Source organism: Pygoscelis adeliae, unplaced genomic scaffold (assembly GCF_000699105.1).
Source record: "Pygoscelis adeliae isolate BGI_AS28 unplaced genomic scaffold, ASM69910v1 Scaffold553, whole genome shotgun sequence".
Taxonomy (NCBI): domain Eukaryota; kingdom Metazoa; phylum Chordata; class Aves; order Sphenisciformes; family Spheniscidae; genus Pygoscelis; species Pygoscelis adeliae.
In genome coordinates this window covers 66970-89924 of record NW_008824375.1, presented here as the reverse complement: position 1 = coordinate 89924, position 22955 = coordinate 66970, and the positions used below count along the sequence as shown (strand labels likewise).

Here is a 22955-nt window from a genome sequence, read left to right as displayed (position 1 = left end):
CTGCTTCCCAGGACTTCTGCTGACAGACACTCATGCCTGTTACCATCAAATCGTGTTCTTGTGTTCTCATGCCTTTTCTCTGGTGTGATGAGAAAAAGAAGGCTGTTTGAGAAGAATGCCATTCTAACTCACAATAAGTCCTAGCAGTTTATACAATCTGTCCCAATCCTGCAAGAATCTGAAATAACCTCCCTACTACAATGTGCCATAGGTGTCTGGATACATTAAGGTGTCCAGAAGTAACCCCGCTCTAGACTGGTGAAGCACAAATTTTTCACATCAGCTCTTGCTCTTGGCTTAAAGAGCCCCACAAAATCATCTTCCTAACAGAATATTTTAGAGGGAAGATGCCTTTACCTCTCACCTGCCTGCCATTTTTTTATATTCCACTTTGTTGATTCCCTGTGTATGACTTTTCTGCTTCATAGGTCAGGCAGGCTCCAGATGACTGTGCAGACTTCTTCATCTGGAGGAATGATAATGAGCACCAAGCCTTATTCTTTGTTTGGCGTTTCTACTCACGGACCAATAGCTTTGTGAGAATCGAGCCAGTGAAGGAGGAGCTCAGCTGTGGCCACCAGAGAACGATCAACGTTCACTATGTCCTGAACAGAGATGGGTACGGGAATGCCAGGCACACAAACTTCTACTATGTGGTAAGTGCTACCTTGACTCCCAAAACTCCTCTTTTCTTTCATCTTCTCTTGAACACCATATAAGGCAGAAATCTCCAGGCCAGACAGTGGTTACAGATCACAGCTTGATTTGATGGCCTTTAAAGCCTCTCAGAACACTACTCAAAATCTATGATTTCATGGGGGAAGGGAGGAGGTGCTTTTGATCCTGTCTCATGAATTTTTTTCTATGCCCAGGTGATGACAAAAGGAAAAATTACTCTCAGTGGCCAGAAGCAAGTCAGTATCTCTGGTGGTAAGTTCTAGGCCATATTACTTACTTGTACTTCAGAGCATCATTCTGAGCACCAGAGCATTAGTAAGTTTTGTAAGAAAGGATGAAAGCAGACAACTGCAGCTAAATCAGATACTAGTTCTTAAACCCCATGACCTGTCACCACTCACAGTGTCATTTGGTTTTGCTGCAGCATCTAGCCAATCCCCCATATCATAATCAAATTGATCTTGTTCGTTGAAAGATGAAAACTTTGTTGTGGTCAAACACCAAGGAATGTAACCTTCTTCTGTTTTATTTCTTGCCAAGGAGTATTTGCAGTTTCACAGTTATTTGGTGACATCCAAGTCTTCACTGATTAGAAGACTAAAACTTTTTGAAGTTTGAAATAATAGGTGTCCCATTTGACGGGGATATTCAGCAGTTAACTGCTTGGAATTCATTGCACTTTCAGAAGTCTCCAAATACGCACAAATGACAATGATCCTACCAATCACAACAAACTGAACTTAGTTCTTTCACTGTTAAAAATATCTTTTCTTGCAGAACCTGGTCTATTGCCAGTCTTCAGTAGGTGGCTTTAGTAAGCCTCACTCCACGTATAGGACTTGTTGTTTAGTATTTGCCATTTTTGGTCTTTCTCTGAGTATTCATGCACTATGACTGCACAGTATAGGTTCCCCTGTGGTTTAGGGAGAGGCATCCCATTCATCAAAAGGCAGCTATGTCACATGATTTCCCTTCATGAAATCAGCTTGAAGCCATGTGGTTTTTCCATATTATTCGGGGCTAATATTAAGGTGTATAACAGTGTGTGACTCACTAAAACTTATGTGAAAGCTTAATTTCCTGCCCCTGCTCTAGTAGTTGTCATCCATGTAGATAAGAACTTCATATTTCCTAGTGTTAAGAGAGCCCTCCCTTAGGTCAGGAGATTGGCCTATCTCCTCTGGTGTAGGAGGTTCTAGGTTTGAGACCCAAAGGCAATGTTGTGCTCTTCTTGTAGCAATCATGCTCAGATTTCCCTGTCCAACTTCTACTCATCTCAGACCCCTCTCTGCAAAGCACCCTGCTCTCAGCATCCCCCAGTTTGTATCTGTTGTCTTGCTGATGGGAGCTGTTCCTCAGCTGCTGAGAGATGAATCTTCCAATATCCAACTTCCTTGTTTTTAAAGGTGCTGGTAAGTTATGGGTAAATATGTGGTCCTTCCACCACAGGTTTTTCTAATGTCTTTTCTTGGCTTCTCCTCCCCTGTTTCATGTTACTTCCACAGCTCCCAGAGGTACATTCTCCATCACACTAACTGTCACTGAGAAGCTTGGCCCCAGCGCCAGGCTGTTGCTCTACACAGTGCATCCTCATGGGGAGATAGTGGCTGACAGTTCTCGGATACGCAGCAATGTATGCTTCAAAAACAAGGTGAAAATGTTTGCTTTCTTATCAAGGACTGTATCAGCTGGCTCCTTGCTGAAAGAACAGTTAGGGAATGAGTCATCAAGACCCCTGCACTAGGGATGGCCTTTAGGAATGGAAAAGGTACAGATGTGCCTGGGAACATGAGGAGCTGTCCCTGCAATTGACATGTATGCTCGGACTCAAACTAAATTCTCAATGGAGTGGGAAGAGAGAGGTGACTAGGGGATTATAGAGGTTGTGGATTTTTACAGAAGAGGGATTCAAAAGGGCCATCTAGTGGTAGGAGCTTTGCCGCAAAGAGAATGGAGTGCTGCTGAAAGGTGAGATTTAGATCTATGTGCCAAGCTGATTCTCCTAATTTCTGTGTGGTTGTCTTGGATTTATTCATTTCCAGCTCCAGCTCGAGTTCTCCGAAAAGCAGGGTCTCCCCGGCTCTAAAGTCAGTCTCCACGTTGAAGCTGCTCCCAACTCCTACTGTGCCCTGAGAGCTGTAGATCAGAGTGTCCTCCTTCTTCAGCCTGAGCAAGAGTTATCTGCTGAGAGAGTAAGCCACATCCCCAGTCCTGTGTTCTTTTGACCTAGGGACATCCAGAATGACATTCCAATTCCCGCCTGTGATCTCTCTGCTGCTGGCTATGTTTTTACTTTTCCCTTGGAAACAGACATCTCAGTGATTGAAGAAAGGTCTATGGCAGTTGTACACTTCAAAGACAGAAACTGATAGTGGAACATTTATTTTTGGAAAGCATGGCAGTGTAAGACATGTCCTAAGAATATACCTAATGTAAGTCCTTGAAAGCATAATTCCTCCCTGGGGAGTGATTATGTCAAAACTGCATTTTATGACTCAGATAGGCCTTGGGTCCAGAAAAAAAGCTGTAGATGCCAGCTAGTATCTTGTTGGACTCCAATCTCCACTCTGCATAACTCAGGAGTATATCTCTATGCTTTTTGCTCAAGTTCACCCCACAAAGCCATTGCAGCTCAGAAGGAGGTAGGTAGAGTCCAGTCCTTCTTGTGTATCACCAGCCAAATTGCTTATTCATCTCTAGGTAGGCATCACTAGGCAAACCCACCATGGTCTATCGGATTGCTCAGGGGCCACAATAAGCTTTGAATATATGTGATTTTGCACCTGCCTGGGACCTGCCTTGTGTTTACACTAGTCGTTCTCACCTCCCAGGTGTACTACAATCTTCGTGTGAACGATTTATATGGCTATTACTACAATGGGCTCAACCTGGAAGATGACAAGCCAGAGGCATGTACCCCAGTCAAAACCACCTTTTTTGATGGCTTGTACTATGAACCTGTGAATGTCAGTCGTGATGGCGATGTCTACAGGATTTTCAGGGTATGTGCGCTGTGTGGTTTTTTAAGTGGGAGGTATTCCAGAAGAATTAATGCATATTAGCATTAAACTTTCCCAGGTGGTGGCTCTTACTGCTAAGACTTACTGCTATTCCAGCTGATGCCTGGAACTGCCTAGAGTCTCTGATCACCCAGTTTCTGCCTTCTCATCCCCACCTCTTACTCAGGAAGACTGAGAATCACCATTCGATATATTTGCTGGGATCCTGCCCATGCTTCAGTAGACATTTCCTAAGCAGAACCATGGCCTTGGCTCATGACCTCAGGCATTCCTAGTAAAGATCTGAGTCCGTGATGCAGGCTACTTGTATCCTGATACACTTCCTCCACTGCCTGCTGGCTCCATGGCTTAAGACATAACATAAATTATTATGTTATTATTAGTTATAATAATAACATAAGTTATTATTATATAATAACATAAGTTATTAAGTTATTATTAGTGGCTGGAAAGCTCCCTGGCGGAAAAGGACCTGGGGGTGCTGGTTGACAGCTGGCTGAACGTGAGCCGGCAGTGTGCCCAGGCGGCCAAGAAGGCCAATGGCATCCTGGCCTGTATCAGAAATAGTGTGGCCAGCAGGAGCAGGGAAGTGATCGTGCCCCTGTACTCGGCACTGGTGAGGCCGCACCTTGAACACTGTGTTCAGTTTTGGGCCCCTCACTACAAGAAGGACGTTGAGGTGTTGGAGCGTGTCCAGAGAAGGGCAACGAGGCTGGTGAAGGGTCTGGAGAACAAGTCCTGTGAGGAGCGGCTGAGGGAACTGGGGTTGTTTAGCCTGGAGAAAAGGAGGCTGAGGGGAGACCTCATCGCTCTCTACAACTTCCTGAAAGGAGGTTGTAGCGAGGTGGGTGTCGGTCTCTTCTCCCAAGTAACTGGCGATAGGACGAGACGAAATGGCCTCAAGTTGCACCAGGGGAGGTTTAGATTGGATGTGGGGAAAAATTTCTTTACTGAAAGAGTGGTTAAACATTGGAACAGGCTGCCCAGGGAAGTGGTTGAGTCCCCATCCCTGGAAGTATTTAAAAGACGTGCAGATGAGGCGCTTAGGGACATGGTTTAGTGGGCATGGTGGTGTTGGGTTGACGGTTGGACTCGATGACCTTGGAGGTCTCTTCCAACCTTAATGATTCTATGATTCTATGATTCTATGATAAGCCCCATCACTACTGCTCTTCACAGAACACCAGGTGTCACTGCTCCATAAAAAAGACATAGAGATTGCAGAGGAAGAGTTGTGACATTCAGGGTTGAAAGGGTGGGATGTGAGGAGGGAGGAGAGAGATGAGGTAAGATAACCCACGTGGGAGAAGTGGCATACCCTGGTAGCTAGTGCATGCCCCGAGTGACATGATTGATTCTTTCACATTCAGGATATGGGCCTGAAGGTTTTCACCAACTCTGTGCTACGGAAGCCAGTTCTGTGCAATGAAGACAGATCAGACATGGAAGATTATCCCTATTTTGACTATGGTGTCACCCCTGTCAGTGGCTATGGCCTAGGTAAAGAAATTTCATACTGTATCTCCAGTTCCAGTGTGCCTGGTCTTCAAAACTGTTTCCTGTGTAAAAATAACAGCCAGCACGTTGAGGTTTTTTGGGGGAATAGGTCTATGTGTCCCAATTTGCCTCTAGTAATCTTTTCTGACAGTCCTTGCAGTACAGTCCATTCTCTCTCACTTAGGTACAGGGTGCATACAGAAAAGACAGAGAATACTAGGGTGCTACTTCTTTCATAAACTGATATTAGTTTTTCAGGGTTTTTCAGGTTGGAACCTTTCATCAAATCACAATTCAATTAAATATTTAAAAAGAAATGTCAGTGCAGAAAAATAACGGCAATTCCCAATGTTAAGAATTCACACAGCACTTAGCATACTTAGCACATAGTCTCCAAAGCACTTTATAGATCAGCAAGAGTTATGATTATCTTTCTCCAAGTCAGATTGCTCAGCAAAAGAGCAAAAGTAGCAGTCATAGGTTGCCACAAGGGAAATTGCTATTCAACAGTAGGAAAAGTTCTTCCCCATGAGAGTTGTGCTACACTGGAAGAGGTTCTCCAGGAGGTTTTGGAATCTCCATTGCTACAGGTTTTCAAAATTGAGCTGGACAAGACTCTTGAGCAACATGATCTGACTTTGAAGTTAGTCCTACTTCAAGGGGATTGGACTAGAGAACTCCAGAGGTTCCTCCCAACCTAGATTTTTTTCAATGATTCTGTGATTCTATGATTCTAAGTCCAGCAAAATAAGAAAGTATTGTTATTTCCATGATATGGCTAGGAAATCTGAGGTACCTCCATGCTAAATGAGTTGTTGGACATCACAATTGAGTCCATGGTAAAACTGGAAAGTAGGCCTCGGTTCCTCATAGCAGACCTATAGTTTGACTATATGAACAAAAGTAGTTTTCCAATGGACTGATATTCAGCTCCAGTTTTAACTACTGAACATGGTAAAAATGATTGTGTTCTCAGGGAGGTTTGTAAAGCATTATAAGCTTTGCAAATCAAAGAGAGCTAGTGGTAGAGACAGGGAATATGCCTTTCTAACTGGATGATGAGACCTTTCAATATGAAATAAAGTGAAACATCTTGTGAAATAGCTAAATTTTCTAGTATTTTTCCATGGGAAAAGAGAATAGGTAAGAAATTGTTTCTTCTCGTACCCTATATCTGTTAGAATTTTCCTTTTTTATGTGAAAAAGAATGGAAAAAATGCTCAAATGGAATACTTAATATTCATTTATGGTGTTGAGCATGTCTGACAGCAGTTCAGATTCTTCTGGACTGACCTCTCTAATATTATACTTTAACCATACACAACCTTCTAGATGAGTCAAGGATTCTTGCTGGGGGTGGTATTAACACTGTTCGGAAATTCTTCCCTGAGACCTGGATTTGGGATCTCGTTCATACCGAGTGAGTATTTTTATCTTCACTTCTTACCTCTTGTGTGGATTTTTGAGTTGATACATGTTGCTGAAATGAATTCTGGGGAGAAGCCATGGAACATATGTCTGCTTTCTAGGTGTGGATCTCCTTTTCCCATCTTGCTCAATGACCGTTAAGCTCCCAACCTTGTACACAATGCCAAACCTACTTGAACTGTGAATGACATCTGCTCTGTGCTCTGCCCCCTATCCTTCTGATGGTGAGAAAGAATAAGGGCTAAGAGTAAAATAAGAGCATTTCTTTAGGAAAGAGGAGCAAAACTTGCTATTTTTCATCATATTTTTTAATTCAGCAGCAGAAAACTCAGGTTATTTTGTTTTTCTTTCCAGGCTATCATAGTATCTGAAATGAGAATATCTCCATCTTAACTATTTATCCAGGTGCTGTTCTAGAACATTAATCTAAATTTATTGATTCTAATTTGTATGTTTGGGCATTATGGAATTTAAACAAAAGGTATTTCTAATTTAGAAAAGCTGAGTATTCTTCCAAGTGCCTTTTAACATGTAGTTCACCAGCACCTTCATCTTTACTTCCAGCTTTATAATATTTTTTTAAATATGGAGTGGCATCTTGCAGAAAGTGAGATGAAAACAGAAGTACTAACTCCAAGCAGGGAGCCTATTCTATAATTTGGCTTGAAAATGCCAAAGATAATTTCTCATTCTGTTTTTCTTATTTTTCTCAGTTCCAGGGGAGACGTCAATGTCTTTTACACCATTCCTGACACCATCACAGAATGGAAAGCCAGCGCTTTCTGCGTGCAGGATGATGCTGGGTTTGGCATCTCTTCACCTGTTTCACTGACAGCATTCCAACCATTCTTTGTGGATCTCACCTTGCCATACTCGGTCATTCGAGGGGAAAAATTTAATTTAATAGCCAATGTCTTCAACTACCTCAACAAATGCATCCAGGTATGTCAAGTTCCCTTTTAGTTCCTATATGGTTTGTCTATTTCCCAGTCATCCCAGCATTCTCCTGCATAATGCATCAGAAATGCAGAAATGAGTGTTTAACTTACACTTTAGCCTGACATGTTACTCTCTCACCCTCTCTCCCTGGACCTGTCCCTGTGTCATAACATTAGGAAAATGTGGCCGATGATCACTGTGGCTTGTCCACGGAAGAGAAGAACTTGCTTCTTATCCCTACATAATTTAGTTCTTCTTTTCACTCCTGAAGGAGGAACTTGAGCAGAGGGTATGGGTACTGTGCTGTGCAAAACACAATACGTACTGAGTATGTTGTATGTAACAGTAACTCATAAGAAGACTTGACTAATGAGCACAGACACCTTGGTATACTTCTGTCAAAAACAGGCACTAACAGTGGGCAGAAAAGAGACAGGTTTGCCACTTCCTCAGAGAAATGCCCCATGCTTCTGTCCTGGTACCATCCCACAGATTCAGATGACAAATAGCTTCTCCAGCAAGTCCCCCTTGCCCTGCAGCCTGACTTTAGGAGCAGCCTACTTCATTTGTAATCTTGCTCCTTCTTTCTTTGTCTCAGATCAGTGCCATACTGGCAAAGTCGAGTGACTACAAGGCAGAAATCCTTTCACCAGAGGGCAATACAGCAAGGGTGTGTGCCAATGAAAGAAAAACCTATATTTGGGCTGTTAGCCCTGGCAAACTTGGTAAGTTTGTCTTTTAATCACCTTGATATATCCCTGTTTGATCTTTCTACCTCTATCACTCCCACCCTCTAATGCAGCATCAATAATCAACAGGCAGGCAATTCTGGACAGCTCCATTAATTGCTCCACAAATTTAGTATTGGACCTCCGGTAAAGTTCCCTTAGATGCACTGAATAAGCAGTGAATTGTTCTGGTGTTTTATCTCTTCTGATTTTGGTAGTCCATTTCCTATCCATTTTAGGAAGAACTCTTCACTTGCCACATTATGTATGAAATACTGGCAGGATTTCATGTGCCTATGATCTTTCAGCTGACAGTTTTGCACCTAACCAACTGTATTCAGTAAGAAAAAAATTTGCTAATAATTTTGGACTGGATTCTCAACAGGCAAAGAGGACATTGCTCCTCCCCAGTTTTACAGCTGTGTTAATTCACACTGCCTTCAAGTCAACGTTCTTTTAAAAAAAGCAGTTACAATGGCTTGCATGTGTAAGTGCCCCAAAAGTTGAAGTACAAAAAACTTTTAATTAGCAAAGATTCTTCTCAAAATGAACCACAAATGGACCTTTTCTTTAAAAGGTTGTTTCTAAAACACTATATTCAATATGACTGATTTCCTTCAAACTCACTGAGAAAGATGCAAAGTTACAGTGAGATGAAAACTGGATATGCAGTGAAATAATACTGCAGAGCTGAAAAAAAGAAAGCTGCTGTCTCTCCCTGGTAACTCTGATAATAATGCATTTTGTTCCAAGTAAAAAACTCCTTTGGATTTCCAGTTTGCAATGATTGCAGGGGTGAAGTAAGCAACACCAGCAAAGCTGCTCACTTCAGGGTTGCTCCTCAGTGCTGCAGCAGCACTGAGGCTGCTCCGCAGTGTTGTCCCTCAGCTAACAAATTCCACCTGAAGGAAAGAGGCAGCAGAGCTATAACTATTGCAACACTGCCCTAGGCCAGAGAAAAGTCAACACACGGCTAAGAAGAGGTGGAAACTGGTAGTGAGTACCATCGTTTTTTTGGCCAGGATCACCCCTATTTCATTGCTCATGCTAGGACCCCAGGCAACCATTCCTTGCCACTAGCAGACAGACGTGGAGCCTTCATGAAATTTGTTTCTACTGAACTGCCTTCAGAGAGAATACATTTCTCAGCAGTACATCAGCCTAGAAGAGGCAGTGAAAACCAGGGGTAACTGTAGATATTGAAGATGATAACTTTCTTTTCTTGGGCTGGTGGGTGGCTTTCCAGGTGAGGTGAAATTCACGATTACTGCTGAGGCCAAACTGAATACCAGAGATACTGGAAACAAAATACCCCCAGAAGAGGAGACAATTCACAGGGACACCCTGATTCAAACCCTACTTGTTGAGGTATGGTAGGAAATCTGCATGTACTTTCTGCTTTGCGGAAACTGCAATTCCTATAGCTGTGGGTTAGAAGCAGTTAGCTAGTGTAAGGAGGCAAGGCAGCTGACACAGATGGAGCTGTGTACAGTAGGCTTCTCCACGTGAAAATGAGAGTGTAAATCACAACAATCAGTGGCATCCACTGTCCTCCTGCCACTGTCTCCTTTCTGGGACCACGAGCATACATGCCCTGACACCCCACGGATGTTGGTAGAGATGTAGCCAGAAGGGAGAAGAATCCATACCTTACCTGTAAATGTCTTTAGCCTGTGACTCTAATACTGGGGAGGGGGGTGGAGGGCAGATATAGAAGGAAAAAGATTTATCTTAAGCATCATAAAGCAGCAGCCACATAGGATTAGTTGGACAGAGTCCCTCTCAGAGGCTGGAAATGTCTATGTTATAACTGCTTTCTAAGAAAGAATGTGCTCTGGACAGGGTGTTGGGTAAAAGAGAGGGAGCCATGGACCAAGAGATATTTTAGTGGAGATAGGGTAGGACTGGGTACAAGGGGTGCACTGTCTGGATAGCCATATCCACATACTGTTTTACACCTTTGAATTGTCACGGTTTCATCGCGATATTCTACACTTTTCTTCCTCTTCCTGACCACTTCCCTGCAATTAATCAGCCTGAAGGTATTAAAAAGGAATTGACTCAGAGCTCCCTCGTCTGTACGAAAGGTAAGACAAGTTCATTCATTCATTCCAGGGAGTCAGTGGAACTGCTTCACTGTCTTGTAGGTTTTGTCCTACAAAATCAGAGACCCTTCCAGGGGAGGAAAGAGGGTCTCAGGGTCAAGGTGCTGGGCCACAATTCAGGATTTTCAGACATGCCTTTGACTCATTGGGCAAGTCTCTGCAGCATTTTCTTTACCCAGACTGCAGATCGTAGCAGTCACTGTAGTAATGCTTACAAAGTGAAGACTTCTGGAAAAAAGATTATTTTAACAATTCTTGTTGTTATATTTTCTCATCAGGCATAACGATTTCTGAACCAGTGTCTCTCAGCCTTCCAAGAAACCTAGTGCAGGGATCAGCCAGAGCTTATTTTTCTGTCATTGGTAAGTTTAGTACTTAGACTAAAACCAAAAGTAAATGACATTTTTCTTGTGCTACACCAAGTGCCATCAATTTGCATATACATGTGCAAAACTAATATAAAGTTGAGGAAATACTTAATCTTGATTTTAGAGGAATCATTTCCTACTTTGCAAAATGGCAGTGAAAGACAAAAGTTGCTCAGAATACTCTCATATCAAAAGAGGACAGAATAGTCAAATTATTTCAACTTATATTGCATTTCATATTATACTGCATTAGCATATCCTGTTCTGTATAGTAAAACAGTTAATTCAGCTGAAAAGTAAGATTAAGGCAGACTTCTCTGAAAAAAAATAGTTTGATTTCTTGAAAAGAAGACTTCAGAACTTGGCTGACTGCATAATTTCAAATTTATGCTTTCTCATAATGAAAAACATTTGTCAGTCGATAAGTTCCCATAGAATAAGACTTTCAGGTCCCTATCAACTCTACTAATCTTAAAATCATTATTAGGACTGACAGTTCTGTTCAGTGGAAATGTTTTGGGGTTCTGAACTCAGATTGTTTTCTAAACACGGTTGTTTTTCATGCCTGGGTCAGTGTGAGGTGTGCTGATACTGTGCAATACAGCCTCTGTAGCCCATCAGCATCATACCCCACACATCATTCTCACAGGTACACACAAAATGGGAAGCAGGTCGTAAAGGGCAGGGAAGTCTACCCATTCTAAGGGTTCATAGCTGTTTCTCAGAACCCATGCCAGCCAGTATTGGTACTCAGTTTTTTCTCAAATTCTCAGTTTCTCCCAGGTGTCCTGCATCAAAATAAAAAATGGGGGCATTTCAGCCTTTCTTCTAAGATGTGTCTTTGGTTGCTGTGATTACTGTCTATTGGTCATTGCCCTTGGGTTCATAATAAGGTAATATAAAAATGTATAATGCTGTGTAATAAAAACATGTTTGAACTGAACTGACTTCTTATATCTTTCATTCTTCAGGAGACATTTTGGGTACAGCCCTGAGGAACATGGAGAACCTCCTCCATATGCCTTATGGCTGCGGAGAACAGAACATGGCCTTGTTCACACCCAACATCTATGCCCTTGATTATCTGAATAAGACTGGGCAGCTTACTGAAGAGATTAGAGTCAAGGGTACTGGATATTTATCCACAGGTGAGAGGCTTTCAGAGTCTTCAAACTAATATTGTGATTGTGTGTATTGAACTCTAAAGCTCTACATGGTGAACACTGATCTCTGAATTCTAGCACCATGTTTATTGCATAGGAGCAGGCAATGACAGCACTACAAAGAAGCATGTCATAGTTCCAGGAGCAAAAGCAGCTAAAATTCATAGTAGCTGACATTACTTACCACACATACATTACTTAATATTAAATCCAAAAGTCTTACTGCTTCAGTTGAATAAACAGCAGAACTAGGCTTTTCTGTGATTAGAAAATATGTCTTCTTTATTGTGTTTCCAGGGTACCAAAAACAGCTATCATACAAACACCGGGATGGATCCTACAGCTCCTTTGGGACCCGAGATAGGGAAGGGAGTGTATGGTAAGTGATGACACTTTCTATTTCCCTAGTGCAGGATCTTTAGCCTTTGAAAAATGATCAAAGTATTAAGTGATTCTTATTTTTAATAGACTAAATGAACATAGCTCAATTAATTTGGATCCCCTAGTAAAGGAGAGTAATAAACTGGAGAGAGTGCAACAGACGGATGATAAGATGACTGGGGGCTGGAGTACATAATGTTCAAGTGGAGGCTGAAGGAACTGTGTTTGTTCAGCCAGTAGAAGAGGAGGCTAATGGGGAACCTAGGTAAAGTTTCCGCTACCTAGATGGGGACTGCAGAAAAGACAGAGTCAGACTCTTGTCAGGGGAGCACAGAGTAAAGACAAGAGTTTGTCCTTACTCAAGTTGCAACAAGGAAAACTCCAGCTGGGTAGAAGGGAAAAAAAAAAAAAATCTTCCCCAGGAGAAGGCTGCAGCACTGAGACAAATGCCCAGAGAGGATGTGGATACCTCCATCCCTGGAGATTTTCACAACATGATCGGACAAGAGACTGAGCCACCTGACTGAGCTTTGAAGTTGGCCCTAGTTTAAGCAGGTGGTTGGACTGGAGACTTCCAGAGGTTCCTTCCCACCTAGTTTATTTCATAATTCTATTAATTAAGATTAGAAATTACTATCATCAATCATCAACCTGTGTCTATACTTTACCCCTGCTCTGAAAGAATGGTTTCACCACACTAATGGAGAAACCTCAGGGCAGTTTTTAATATCAGGATTTTAACTATCTTATTTATTTAAAACTTACAAAACACTTGTTTCTTTTACCTCAGACATTATGGAGTTCATTGTATATAATTTTCTATGCATATCCAGTTGCTGGTAAACCTTCTTGGTTTTGTTCATGTCTTACCTGCTTTCTGTTTCTGGTTCACCCTCAGGCTCACTGCCTTTGTGTACAAGTCATTTGCACAAGCCAGACGCTACATCTACATCGATGACAACGTCCAGTCTCAAACTTTAATCTGGCTGGCAAGCAAGCAGAAGTCAGATGGCTGCTTTGAAAATGCTGGGTCACATTTCAATAATGCTTTGAAGGTAACTGAGACAAGTATAGTCCCAAACTTCCAGTCCTGGCATTGGGATTGATTTGGATCATTTCTGCCAGACACAAGTTATCACCACACCCTTACTCTTCCTAGTACTGTTCTCTCGTGTCTCTTGTATACAAGCAAGGCGTGATTCTTATATCTGCTATTGATGATGAGGTAGAAACAAGTTGAACTTTCTGAGTCAGAAGTCTCAGGTTTTATTTCCCACCACTGCATTATGTGTTCAGCCACAGGCTATAATGTGCTTTATTGCATATGTGCAAAAGCCAAGAAAATGCATGAAATAATTTTGGCTTTATCCTGAGTGAACTTCATCTTTCTTATTCCTGTGCACACAGGGAGACAGAAATTATTTCTGATGTCAAATCTAACTGGTATCTGAACTATGAATTAATTAATAATTTGTTTCTTTCTAGGATACCTGTACTGACCTGTTCTTTGCTTATGTTTTCTTCAGGATGGAGAAGAAGGTGAATACTCACTCACAGCCTACGTTGTGGCAGCATTGCTGGAGGCTGGACACTCTGCTGCGGTAGGTATTTGATGCTGTTATGCTCTATTAGTCCAGACAGCCATTTGTCAAACAGTGCACAAGTCATAGTCTTCACATCTGTATTCTTTAACAATGTGGTAAATACTGACGGTAGGACAGTTGGGTCAGCTGAGGAAATCTGTTTCCAGAACGCTGCAGTTGCCATAAATATTTGATGAGTGTTACAAATCAGTTATGTATCCAGTTCCTATGGATCAATTTGAAAAATCCCTGAGGAATCCAGTTGTGTTAAACAATGGTAGTCTATGTAGGTGCAAAATCCAGACTGAATTTGCCCACTCCATGCAGAGTGGGCAAATTTGGAATTTTCTCTGTATTTGCCCAGTCCAAAGTCCAACCTATCCAAATCTTCAGTCCTACAAACTCTCTCTGTGCATTTAGATCCAAGTTATGTTTCCGTTTCCTTGTGTCATTGTTAATAATGGAAGGAAACAATGGTCTGCTGGTTGGAATACTTGCTAGGCACAGGGGAATAAGAGCTGAGTTCTGTTCTCTGTAATACACTTCCTGCATATCCTTGAGACCCTGGTTTTTACTGATTTTTTGTTCTTTGTAAAATGGGGAAGATGAGAATTCTTCCCAATCTGGCAAATATGTTCTAGGCATGCTGAGTTTTGCATGTCCCTCAGATACTGTGGTATGGGGCATCATTTAAGTACCAGCAGGATAAAACATTGTGCAGAATCAAATAGTTCTTCAGCAACATGAATTTAGTTCCCAATATCTTCATAAGAAGCTCCAAAACCTCGTGCCACATCTATAAGTGAAGCTGCATAGGCAGGACATGGTTAGTAGTGTGCTGGTGATGTCTGAGCTGAAGTAGAGCTCACAGAGATAGGGTAAAAGGACTGAAGAGTTCTCTTGATAGCTATAGCTAGCAAATGAGTAATAACAGCCATCTGAGAAAGCCTGCTTCATCATGAGGTCTCAATATACTTTACGTAGTTCTGTAAAAATGATCCATGTTTTAGAGCTAAAGCAACCAAGGGATAAAGGATGACCTGCATAAGGTCATCTCACAAGTCAGTCACAAGTGCTCTGTTAGTCCAGCCATGTTGCCTCTAAATAAATGCAGAAAGAAGGCAGCGCCACCGAAAGGGCATTTTTCACAGGATACACACTGTAGGCCCTTAAACATGCCACGGATCATGTAACTTTTCAGCATGAAGGGTCAGTGATGTCAGCTTAAGCAGTGATGGAAGTATTTAAAGAGAAGCTGAGACACAAATCCAAGTACCTGACAACCCTACTATGTTTTGCATTACTAGCATCCTGTCGTTCAGAGTGGCATGAACTGTTTGGAGACTGCATTTGGTAATGGGGTCCACAACCTATATAACCAGGCCCTCTTTGCCTATGCTTACGGCTTAGCTGACAACGAGAAAAGATGGCAATTCTTCCTTGAGAAGCTGGACAAGAAAGCTACCAGAGATGGTAAGTGCAATATGGCCATGATACAGGCAATACAGCTAATAGAATGGCCTGTGGTACAATGTAAGCTACTCTGATGTACAGTTTTCTTATTCATGCTGCTCCCTTCCCATTTCATGCCTGCTATGCTACTGAATTTATCTCTATGAACTTCTCTGTCTGTCTCTTTTGGCTTCACAAAAGATTGAGCTCTGGCCTGATTTTCTTAGAATTATGAAATAGTGTAGGTGGGGAGAGATTCCTGGAAGTCTCAGTCCAAGGTAGTGGAAGATTGTACCTAGTTTCCCCATTAGCCTCCTCTACTACACGTTGCACAAACCCAGTTCCCTTGACTATGTCATGTGCTCCAGTCCACGGCTGCCTTAGCATCCTTCTGCTGCGCTGCCTTCATTTCAACCCCTTTGACTTTTACAGCCCCCTTTTATTAATTCCCTTTCCATCCCTTCCTGTTTTCTTTTCCATCCTGGAACTAAAACTTACCCAGTTCAGGACACTGATGGCTGAAAAAACTTTTGGGTAAAGGCAGAGAGGGAATTGTATACGTATCTCCCATGGGATGCTGTAGTGAATTAACCAGCAAGTAATTTTTCCATGCTTTTTACACCCTACTTTTCTGTTTTCAGGTGGTTCAGTTCATTGGCAAAGAGAAAATAAGCCACCAGCAGAACATTTTCCTGTGTTCTATTCCCGTGCCCCTTCTGCTGAGATTGAAATGACCAGCTATGTGCTCCTGGCTTTGCTCAACAAAGCCACACTCACTCCAGAAGACTTATCTTACATTTCTCGCATTGTGCACTGGCTTGTCAAACAACAGAACCCATATGGCGGTTTCTCCTCCAGCCAGGTAACAACTGGGTGTGGTAAAAAGAAAGCTTCTGGGAGTAGTCCAGCCTGCAAGCTGGATCTCGATAGTATGACATATCTTCCTGACTGCATATTCGTTTGAATAATATTTGATGAATGGTGCTCGCATAAGTCTCCTTGTCAAGGCACATCATGCTTTTCATAGGCAGCTTCATACACATTTTAGTTTTAGAAAATGGGAATTTACCAGAGTTTCAAGTTAGCAGTAGACAGCAGTCACTGTTGACACAGCATTATCCCAGGTTTTCTGGGATAATTCAAATCTATTGCCCCAGAACTTGTATCTTGTCTCCTTAGGTCTTTGCAAAGTCCCCCTCCATTTATGAGCACTGACAAAGCATCAGGGAAATAGGAGCTGTGCTAACCTCATGCACCATCTTACAGCTGGGTATCTATCTAATTAGGGATCACGTTGTTCTTTTCAGGACACTGTTGTTGCTCTTCAAGCTTTAGCCCAGTATGGATACCTCACCTTCTCTAAAACAAGTCTTAACACAGTCAAAGTCAACTTCACGGAGTTCCCCAGTAAGACTTTCCAGGTGAATGACAAGAACCGCTTCTTACTGCAGCAGGCTTCCTTACCCACTATTCCAGGGAATTACAGTGTGGAAGTGAATGGCACTGGCTGTGTCTATCTGCAGGTAAGCAAGCTGGAAACTCAGCACCACCCCTCTGAGAACTAAACAGGGGGTCCCCTATACCTCATTCCCCTCCATACCTCATGCCAAAGCCACAAAAACCTGTAAGTCTGTGACCATCTCACACTTCCTATCTCTTTTAGACCACTCTGAGATACAACATCCATTTGCCAAAAAAAGTTGCAGGATTTTCTCTGTCCGTACAGCCTGCCAATGTATCCTGCACAAGCAACTTCCCACCAAAGTTTGACCTTGTCCTCTCTGCCAGGTAACTTCTTCTTATTGACCTACCCCCTCGCATTCACAGTTTGGTAAAGCATCCAAGGAAGGATTTGAGTACAGGCAGTTAACTGCTACTGTGCAGCTGCAGGAAGTCAAACAGGATCATTTGGAGCTGAAAATGTCATTCACTGGTCTCCTGTCCATTTGCAGACCAGACTAACACAACTTTTCTCATTTTAGTTACACAGGAAACCGCAAAGTCTCCAACATGGCTATTATTGACGTGAAGATGCTCTCAGGTTTTGTTCCTGTAAGATCTTCCCTGAAAAAGGTAAAGAATGGCAGCAAAGTGAATGGTAAACCCTGAAAACATAGGAAGTGGATAAAAATAGTCTCTGATTAGCAAATTGGAGCCCTATGGGAATTCTGCAAAGTCCCTGGGCGTAGCCTTCTGTCACATACTCTGTGTCTCAGACTTGTAGCTGTTCATCTGTTGAAAACAAATCTGTTAGGAGTTGCCAAATCCAGTAGCCCAACAGAGGTGAGACTGCTGCAGCTTCATATCCCCAGGTCCAGCCAACAGCAAGGCTAAGTGTGTATTCCCAATAGGCAGACATGCACACTATACATATATATACATAAATACATATATACATGGCTGGCCACGCAGATCAACAGAGACAGAAAAGACAGCACTTACACAAACACAGGTAACACAAATGGCCTTATCCCGTTCCCCTTTCTGGCTGATCAGACTGAAAGCTCATTTGTGGAAAAGTTAAATAAATAAATAAATAAATACGTGTACAGACGCACATATATACATGCAAATACACGATGTGGATCCTTCCGGTAGCTGACCTCAGACATTCAGTCTGCCCAGTAACTGCCCCTGGATCCTTGTTCTAACCGGTCACTGGCACATGGACATATCCACCCTCGAGGCTGCAGCCCCACTCCAGTGGCTGGAACTGAGCCCCCCAGCACCCACACATGTGCATGGTGGGTACCTCCAGTAACCAGCCTTAGACATGCAGTCTCTGCAGCAGCTGGGCTTGGATCCCCTGGTCTCCCAGTTGCCCCACGCAGACACATACACACACACAAACACACACAAATGAGTCTGGTAGCTGGTCCAGCCCAATGGCCTGACCAGTATCTGCCCCCAAGACCTTATGGTCTTTCCACTAACAGGCTCGGACCTCCTGGTCCCTCCTGTAGCCAACTCAGATCCTCTGGTATCTTCAGTATTTGGCCCAGGCTTATGCCTGCTTCAGTAGGTGGCTGCCAAGCCACTTAACTTACTCACCAGCTAGTCCAGCTTTATATTCACTAGCGACCACCCACTGACACACACACCCACAAACAACAGGCCTGAAGTCTGGCCTCTCAAGAAGCTGGCACCCTAGACACATGGTCCCTGTGGTCTGTGGTCCCCTCTTCAGTGGCTTGCACTCCATACACACACATGCACACAGAAAAGGGAGCCCCTCACCCAGGAAAATAATCAGGAACAGAGTTCAATAAGAAGAGAGGAGAGACTGTGGTGACCAGGTGCAGGGCATGGCCAGACAAGTGTACTGACCACCAACCTGTTTACGTGTGACCAGCCCCTTTTATCCCATTTTCCCACACTTTTGTCCCATTTTCCCATGCTTTTTCCTCCCAGTCGGACTTTATGCCTCTCCTTGTTACTTCTGGTTCTTCCCCTAAACTTCCTGTGAGTCCCAGCATCCCATAGTCAGCCCCATGCCTCCGTAGGCAGCATTCCTCTTAAGTCAGTAAGGTGATCCAGGGATACTCTGCTGTTGACTCACCTGGTGGGTCTCACTCCCCCACAATGGGGCTGGTCACTGCCCTGTGGCAGCCCTGGGGGGAACCGGGTCAGGGTGCTCCAGTGGCCCTGCTCAGGTTACTGGGGTTTCCCTGCCTGCCATTGTTCCTCTGTGCTCCTTTGTGTTTGTGTGGCTGAGCCTTTAATCACACAACCTAACAGAATCTATGTAAGAAATACTTCTGCCATAGGTAAATTGATCAAATGGGCATTTTGCAATGTTATCCCTTTGACATGGTTATCCCTTCGACATGGTTATCCCTTCCTCTACAGCACAGTTTAACAAACAAAGAAAAAGCGGGTATTGCTCTTCCTTTATTATCCAGAAATTTGGTCACAGTGATGACAATTCTGGGGAGAGCATTGATAAGCACTTCATTTCAGTTCCTAGTGCAATTTAGGTTCTGCGACAGATGCATTATCTTCAAGCCATGAGCCTTAATCTTCAAGTAGATAAAAAGGATGCAATTTGTTGTAGAGTCTACTCATAGCTAGGTGCATTTATAACTATTCAGCATTCAGGTCTGAATTTCTTTTTTGACTAGAACTGTAAGAAATTAGTAACTTTTCTTTAGAAGATTTTTCCACTGAGATGTTACACTGCTTGGCATCCTACTCCTCTTTATATGTACTTTATATATACTTTATGTACTTATATGTACTTTATATATACTTTATGTACTTATATGTACTTTATATGTACTCCTCTTTGTATGTATGGGAAAAAATAACTGGTTTTTAACATTTGGAATATTTTATTTTTGTGTATTTTTATGGTAAAATAATTTTGCTCATGTGCTTTTCTAAAACTTTTTTAAACTTTTGTTTTTTAAAATATACAATGTACTAGAAAGTGAGTCAGCTTGAGCTGCAAAAATGGTCGTGTAATTGTGAATTCTCATTGAAATAAGAGCACTCTTAATGAGAAAAGTCACATACAGCAAAGCTGACTAGTAAAACTATTTTTCATTGTGACTGGTTTGCACTCGTCATGTTATGAAAATACTCAACTGGCATTTTTTATTTTGGCCACGAGATGTCAGGGTGGCACAACAGGAGAATGGCAGCCACTTTAAACATACTTTGCTATCGAATAGTTATTTGTAAGTCTCTTTGGCAAGTCTCCTATGTTAACATTGCTATCATTTGCCTTACTTAAAGTTTCAGTACCAGCATTCTGTTGTGGATCGCGTAGACATCAAGAACAACCACATCCTCTTCTATCTTCAGAAGGTAAGTTTGGGAGGTTTCTTTTTGGTTTTATTAAATTGGAAGTTTAAAACAGATAAAAGAATAATCTCATTAATAGCAGATTAGTAATACACGTCTTAAAGACATAAAGGGACTTCACTCAGTCCAACATCAAACATATATACACAGTAGTTGTAGTCTACAGTGAAGAGATACGTATTTATTACTTTTTGTGAAGAATGCTGTATGATTAAATAGCATTTCACAAGTTGCATTCCATATTGCAAAAGTTTCCAGTCTACATAATATTCTTCAGCCTCCGATGTTTCTCATCAGTTGATCTGAGAGTGTTTTACAGGGAGTCAGTGTCAACCTCTCCCTTCTGGAGAGATTTCTGTATGAAAAGAATAGCCCTCCCACATCAATGACATTAATAAAGGGAATGAGAGAGGAGAAAGATGAAAATCAAAACTCAAGGGAACTTAAAATACCAAGAAGGGAAGGAGAGAGGAAGCAAAAATAAATAGTAATAATATCTGCCTCTCTGTCCTGGTTTCAGCCACAACACTCTCAAACACTAATTTTTATTAGTTGATCTCCAAGGATCTAATAAGGAAGATTGGAGTCAGTATTCTGAATTCACAGAGAAGCTGAGATGTTGAGATGTAAAGTTTACCCAGCAGGGCACCAGTGATGCAGAAAGTCCTCCAGAGCCCCTGTCCATGGCTCCATACCTATAAAGAGATCAGCAAGACAAAAACAAGGACAAAGGGAAAAGAGAGCAGGGGCACAGTCCCAGGCACGCAGGAGAAAGCTTGAAGCTGAGGAAGATGAACAAGGAGGAAAGTTTGGGACATTTGGCTGCAAGAATGTGGAAGGAGGAACAGAACCACAGGGGAGGATGGGGATCTTGAGTTCAATGTGATTAAAGAGAGAAAAGTGGGGAGAAGATTCATAGGGATGCTGAAGGTGATTTTAGCTGGGAAAAGGCAAAGAAAGAAACTAACAGCAACTTCCAGTGAGAAGATGAATGCTGATGTGCTGAAAGCCTCAGAAACCAGGGAATGGTTGGGGTAATTGGCAATGGAAATATGAAGAGGAAGAAAGAAAAAAAGCACACAATTTTAGCAAGAAAACATATTTAGCAGCAGCTTTTAATCAGTTATCTGATTTGACATCGAGTTTACAATCTGAAGAGAACTGTAGAATGGCACTTTGTCACCCAGTCTGACCCAGAAATGCATCTGTTCAACCTTAGCCTCAGGGGTAGGTATGAAAAGAAAAAGTCTGATGCATTTTCTTGTTTGCCATTTCCAGGTGTCCCAGAAGGAAATCAGCTTCTCCTTTAGTGTGGAGCAAAGCCTGCCTGTCTCAGATATCAGACCAGTGCCAGTACATATGTATGATTACTATGAAACAGGTAGGTGACCTCAGTAGGCTGAAGCAAAACCTGTAAAATCAAAGTATTGATGTCAGCATTTACAAGGTGCCAACAGTGGATTTTCCCTTGCTCTCTCTGTGCAAGTTTCTCTTCATTTTTCTGCATTTGCTGCCTTTGTTTTTCAGGAGAGGCAAATGGAGAGCAAGCTAGCAATTCTGCTGCTTTTGATTACGAGACTGCAAACGGTTTGCAGAAGCATAGACAGTTTCTGCCCCCCCCCCCCCCTTTTCATTTCTTGCTTCATTTCAACATAAAGCAGATTAGAGAGTTATACATCAGGAGTTGCTTTCTTACAAACTACATACAGGAAGAAGTGTGGTTGCACTTTCTTTCTACAGTTTGAACACAATGGTTAAAATCAATAACTCAAAGGCAGCAGTGTTCCTGACTTCCCTGGTCTGGCTTATCTCATATTTTTGCTTTATATTGCCATAGTAGGCTGCAGTCAGAGAACTGTTCCTTAGTGGAATTTAGATACTTAAGTAGGAATGACAGTCCCACTGAACCCAACAGGAGTTTAAGCACCTAACTAGAAAATTAAGTGCCTGACCACCTTTCTCTATCTGGCCTCAAGGAACTAAAATTGCATCAGTCATTACCCAGTTGTGGAATTTATGTTACCAAAACTGTGGCTCAGGTTACCCCATGCTTTTCTCAAGCTTGGCAGAACCTTTGGGAACTGCATCCTAGCAGATGAGCAGCAGTATCCAGAGAATTGACCCTGGAGTGCCTAGTCTGCCACCTGATCCACATCCTGCGCAGTCACAGCAATGATGTGTCCTGACAAACATGGCCAGAGGAGTGCATCGGGCTCTGACTGTGCACCCCTGCAACTGGGTGCCTTGACAACTGGAAGACTACCACAAAATCTATCAAATGTTTTCTGGTTCATAATGTGTTAATCACAAGTGCACATGGGCTGAGGTCAGAATGATTTCTCACTCTCATGCAAATGTCATCTTCCTTTCTTCTTTCCAGATGAATATGCCCTTGCAGAATACAACACACCCTGCTCCCCGCCTTCCAACTGAAATCAGATATGCGCCAGAAGAGGTAATGATTCAGAAGGTATCAGGCAAGAATTTGTAGAGGAAGAAGAGGATAAGAGACTTGTTTGTTTCTGGGAGGGCAATGAAAAACATGTAGAAGAATGAGGAATAAGCAAATCCCAAATCGCAGTAGATCAGAATGACCCATTCTGGTCCACACTTCAAAAGAGCTTGGGGTCAGTGTGGATCAGAAACTCCAGATAAAGTGCTTTTCCTAACAAGGGAGATACTGTGCAATTGTTAACCCTGATGTTGTGGTTTAACCCAGCAGGCAGCTAAACACCACACAGCCACTCGCTCACTGCCCCCCGCAGTGAGATGGGGGAGAGAATCAGGAAAAAAAAAAGAGAAAATTC

The 22955-nt window shown here is 42.4% G+C and overlaps 1 protein-coding gene across 1 annotated transcript in view; it reads left to right on the top strand.

Annotated features, from left to right (window-relative positions):
* The window catches only part of LOC103913651 (ovostatin-like), a 32493-nt gene extending 9912 nt beyond the window's left edge, over nt 1–22581 (top strand). Inside the window, exons 12-35 of the mRNA XM_009320174.1 lie at nt 429–656; nt 873–930; nt 2184–2329; nt 2721–2870; nt 3510–3680; nt 5069–5198; nt 6528–6615; nt 7337–7565; nt 8161–8287; nt 9537–9658; nt 10326–10377; nt 10674–10757; nt 11735–11911; nt 12224–12305; nt 13206–13362; nt 13834–13908; nt 15198–15363; nt 15984–16204; nt 16650–16865; nt 17006–17130; nt 17325–17415; nt 20080–20151; nt 21427–21529; nt 22529–22581. Coding sequence (XP_009318449.1) covers nt 429–656; nt 873–930; nt 2184–2329; nt 2721–2870; nt 3510–3680; nt 5069–5198; nt 6528–6615; nt 7337–7565; nt 8161–8287; nt 9537–9658; nt 10326–10377; nt 10674–10757; nt 11735–11911; nt 12224–12305; nt 13206–13362; nt 13834–13908; nt 15198–15363; nt 15984–16204; nt 16650–16865; nt 17006–17130; nt 17325–17415; nt 20080–20151; nt 21427–21529; nt 22529–22581 — 3123 coding nt within the window. The remainder of the gene's footprint in view (nt 1–428; nt 657–872; nt 931–2183; nt 2330–2720; nt 2871–3509; nt 3681–5068; nt 5199–6527; nt 6616–7336; nt 7566–8160; nt 8288–9536; nt 9659–10325; nt 10378–10673; nt 10758–11734; nt 11912–12223; nt 12306–13205; nt 13363–13833; nt 13909–15197; nt 15364–15983; nt 16205–16649; nt 16866–17005; nt 17131–17324; nt 17416–20079; nt 20152–21426; nt 21530–22528) is intronic.
* The last annotated feature ends 374 nt before the right edge of the window (nt 22582–22955 follow it).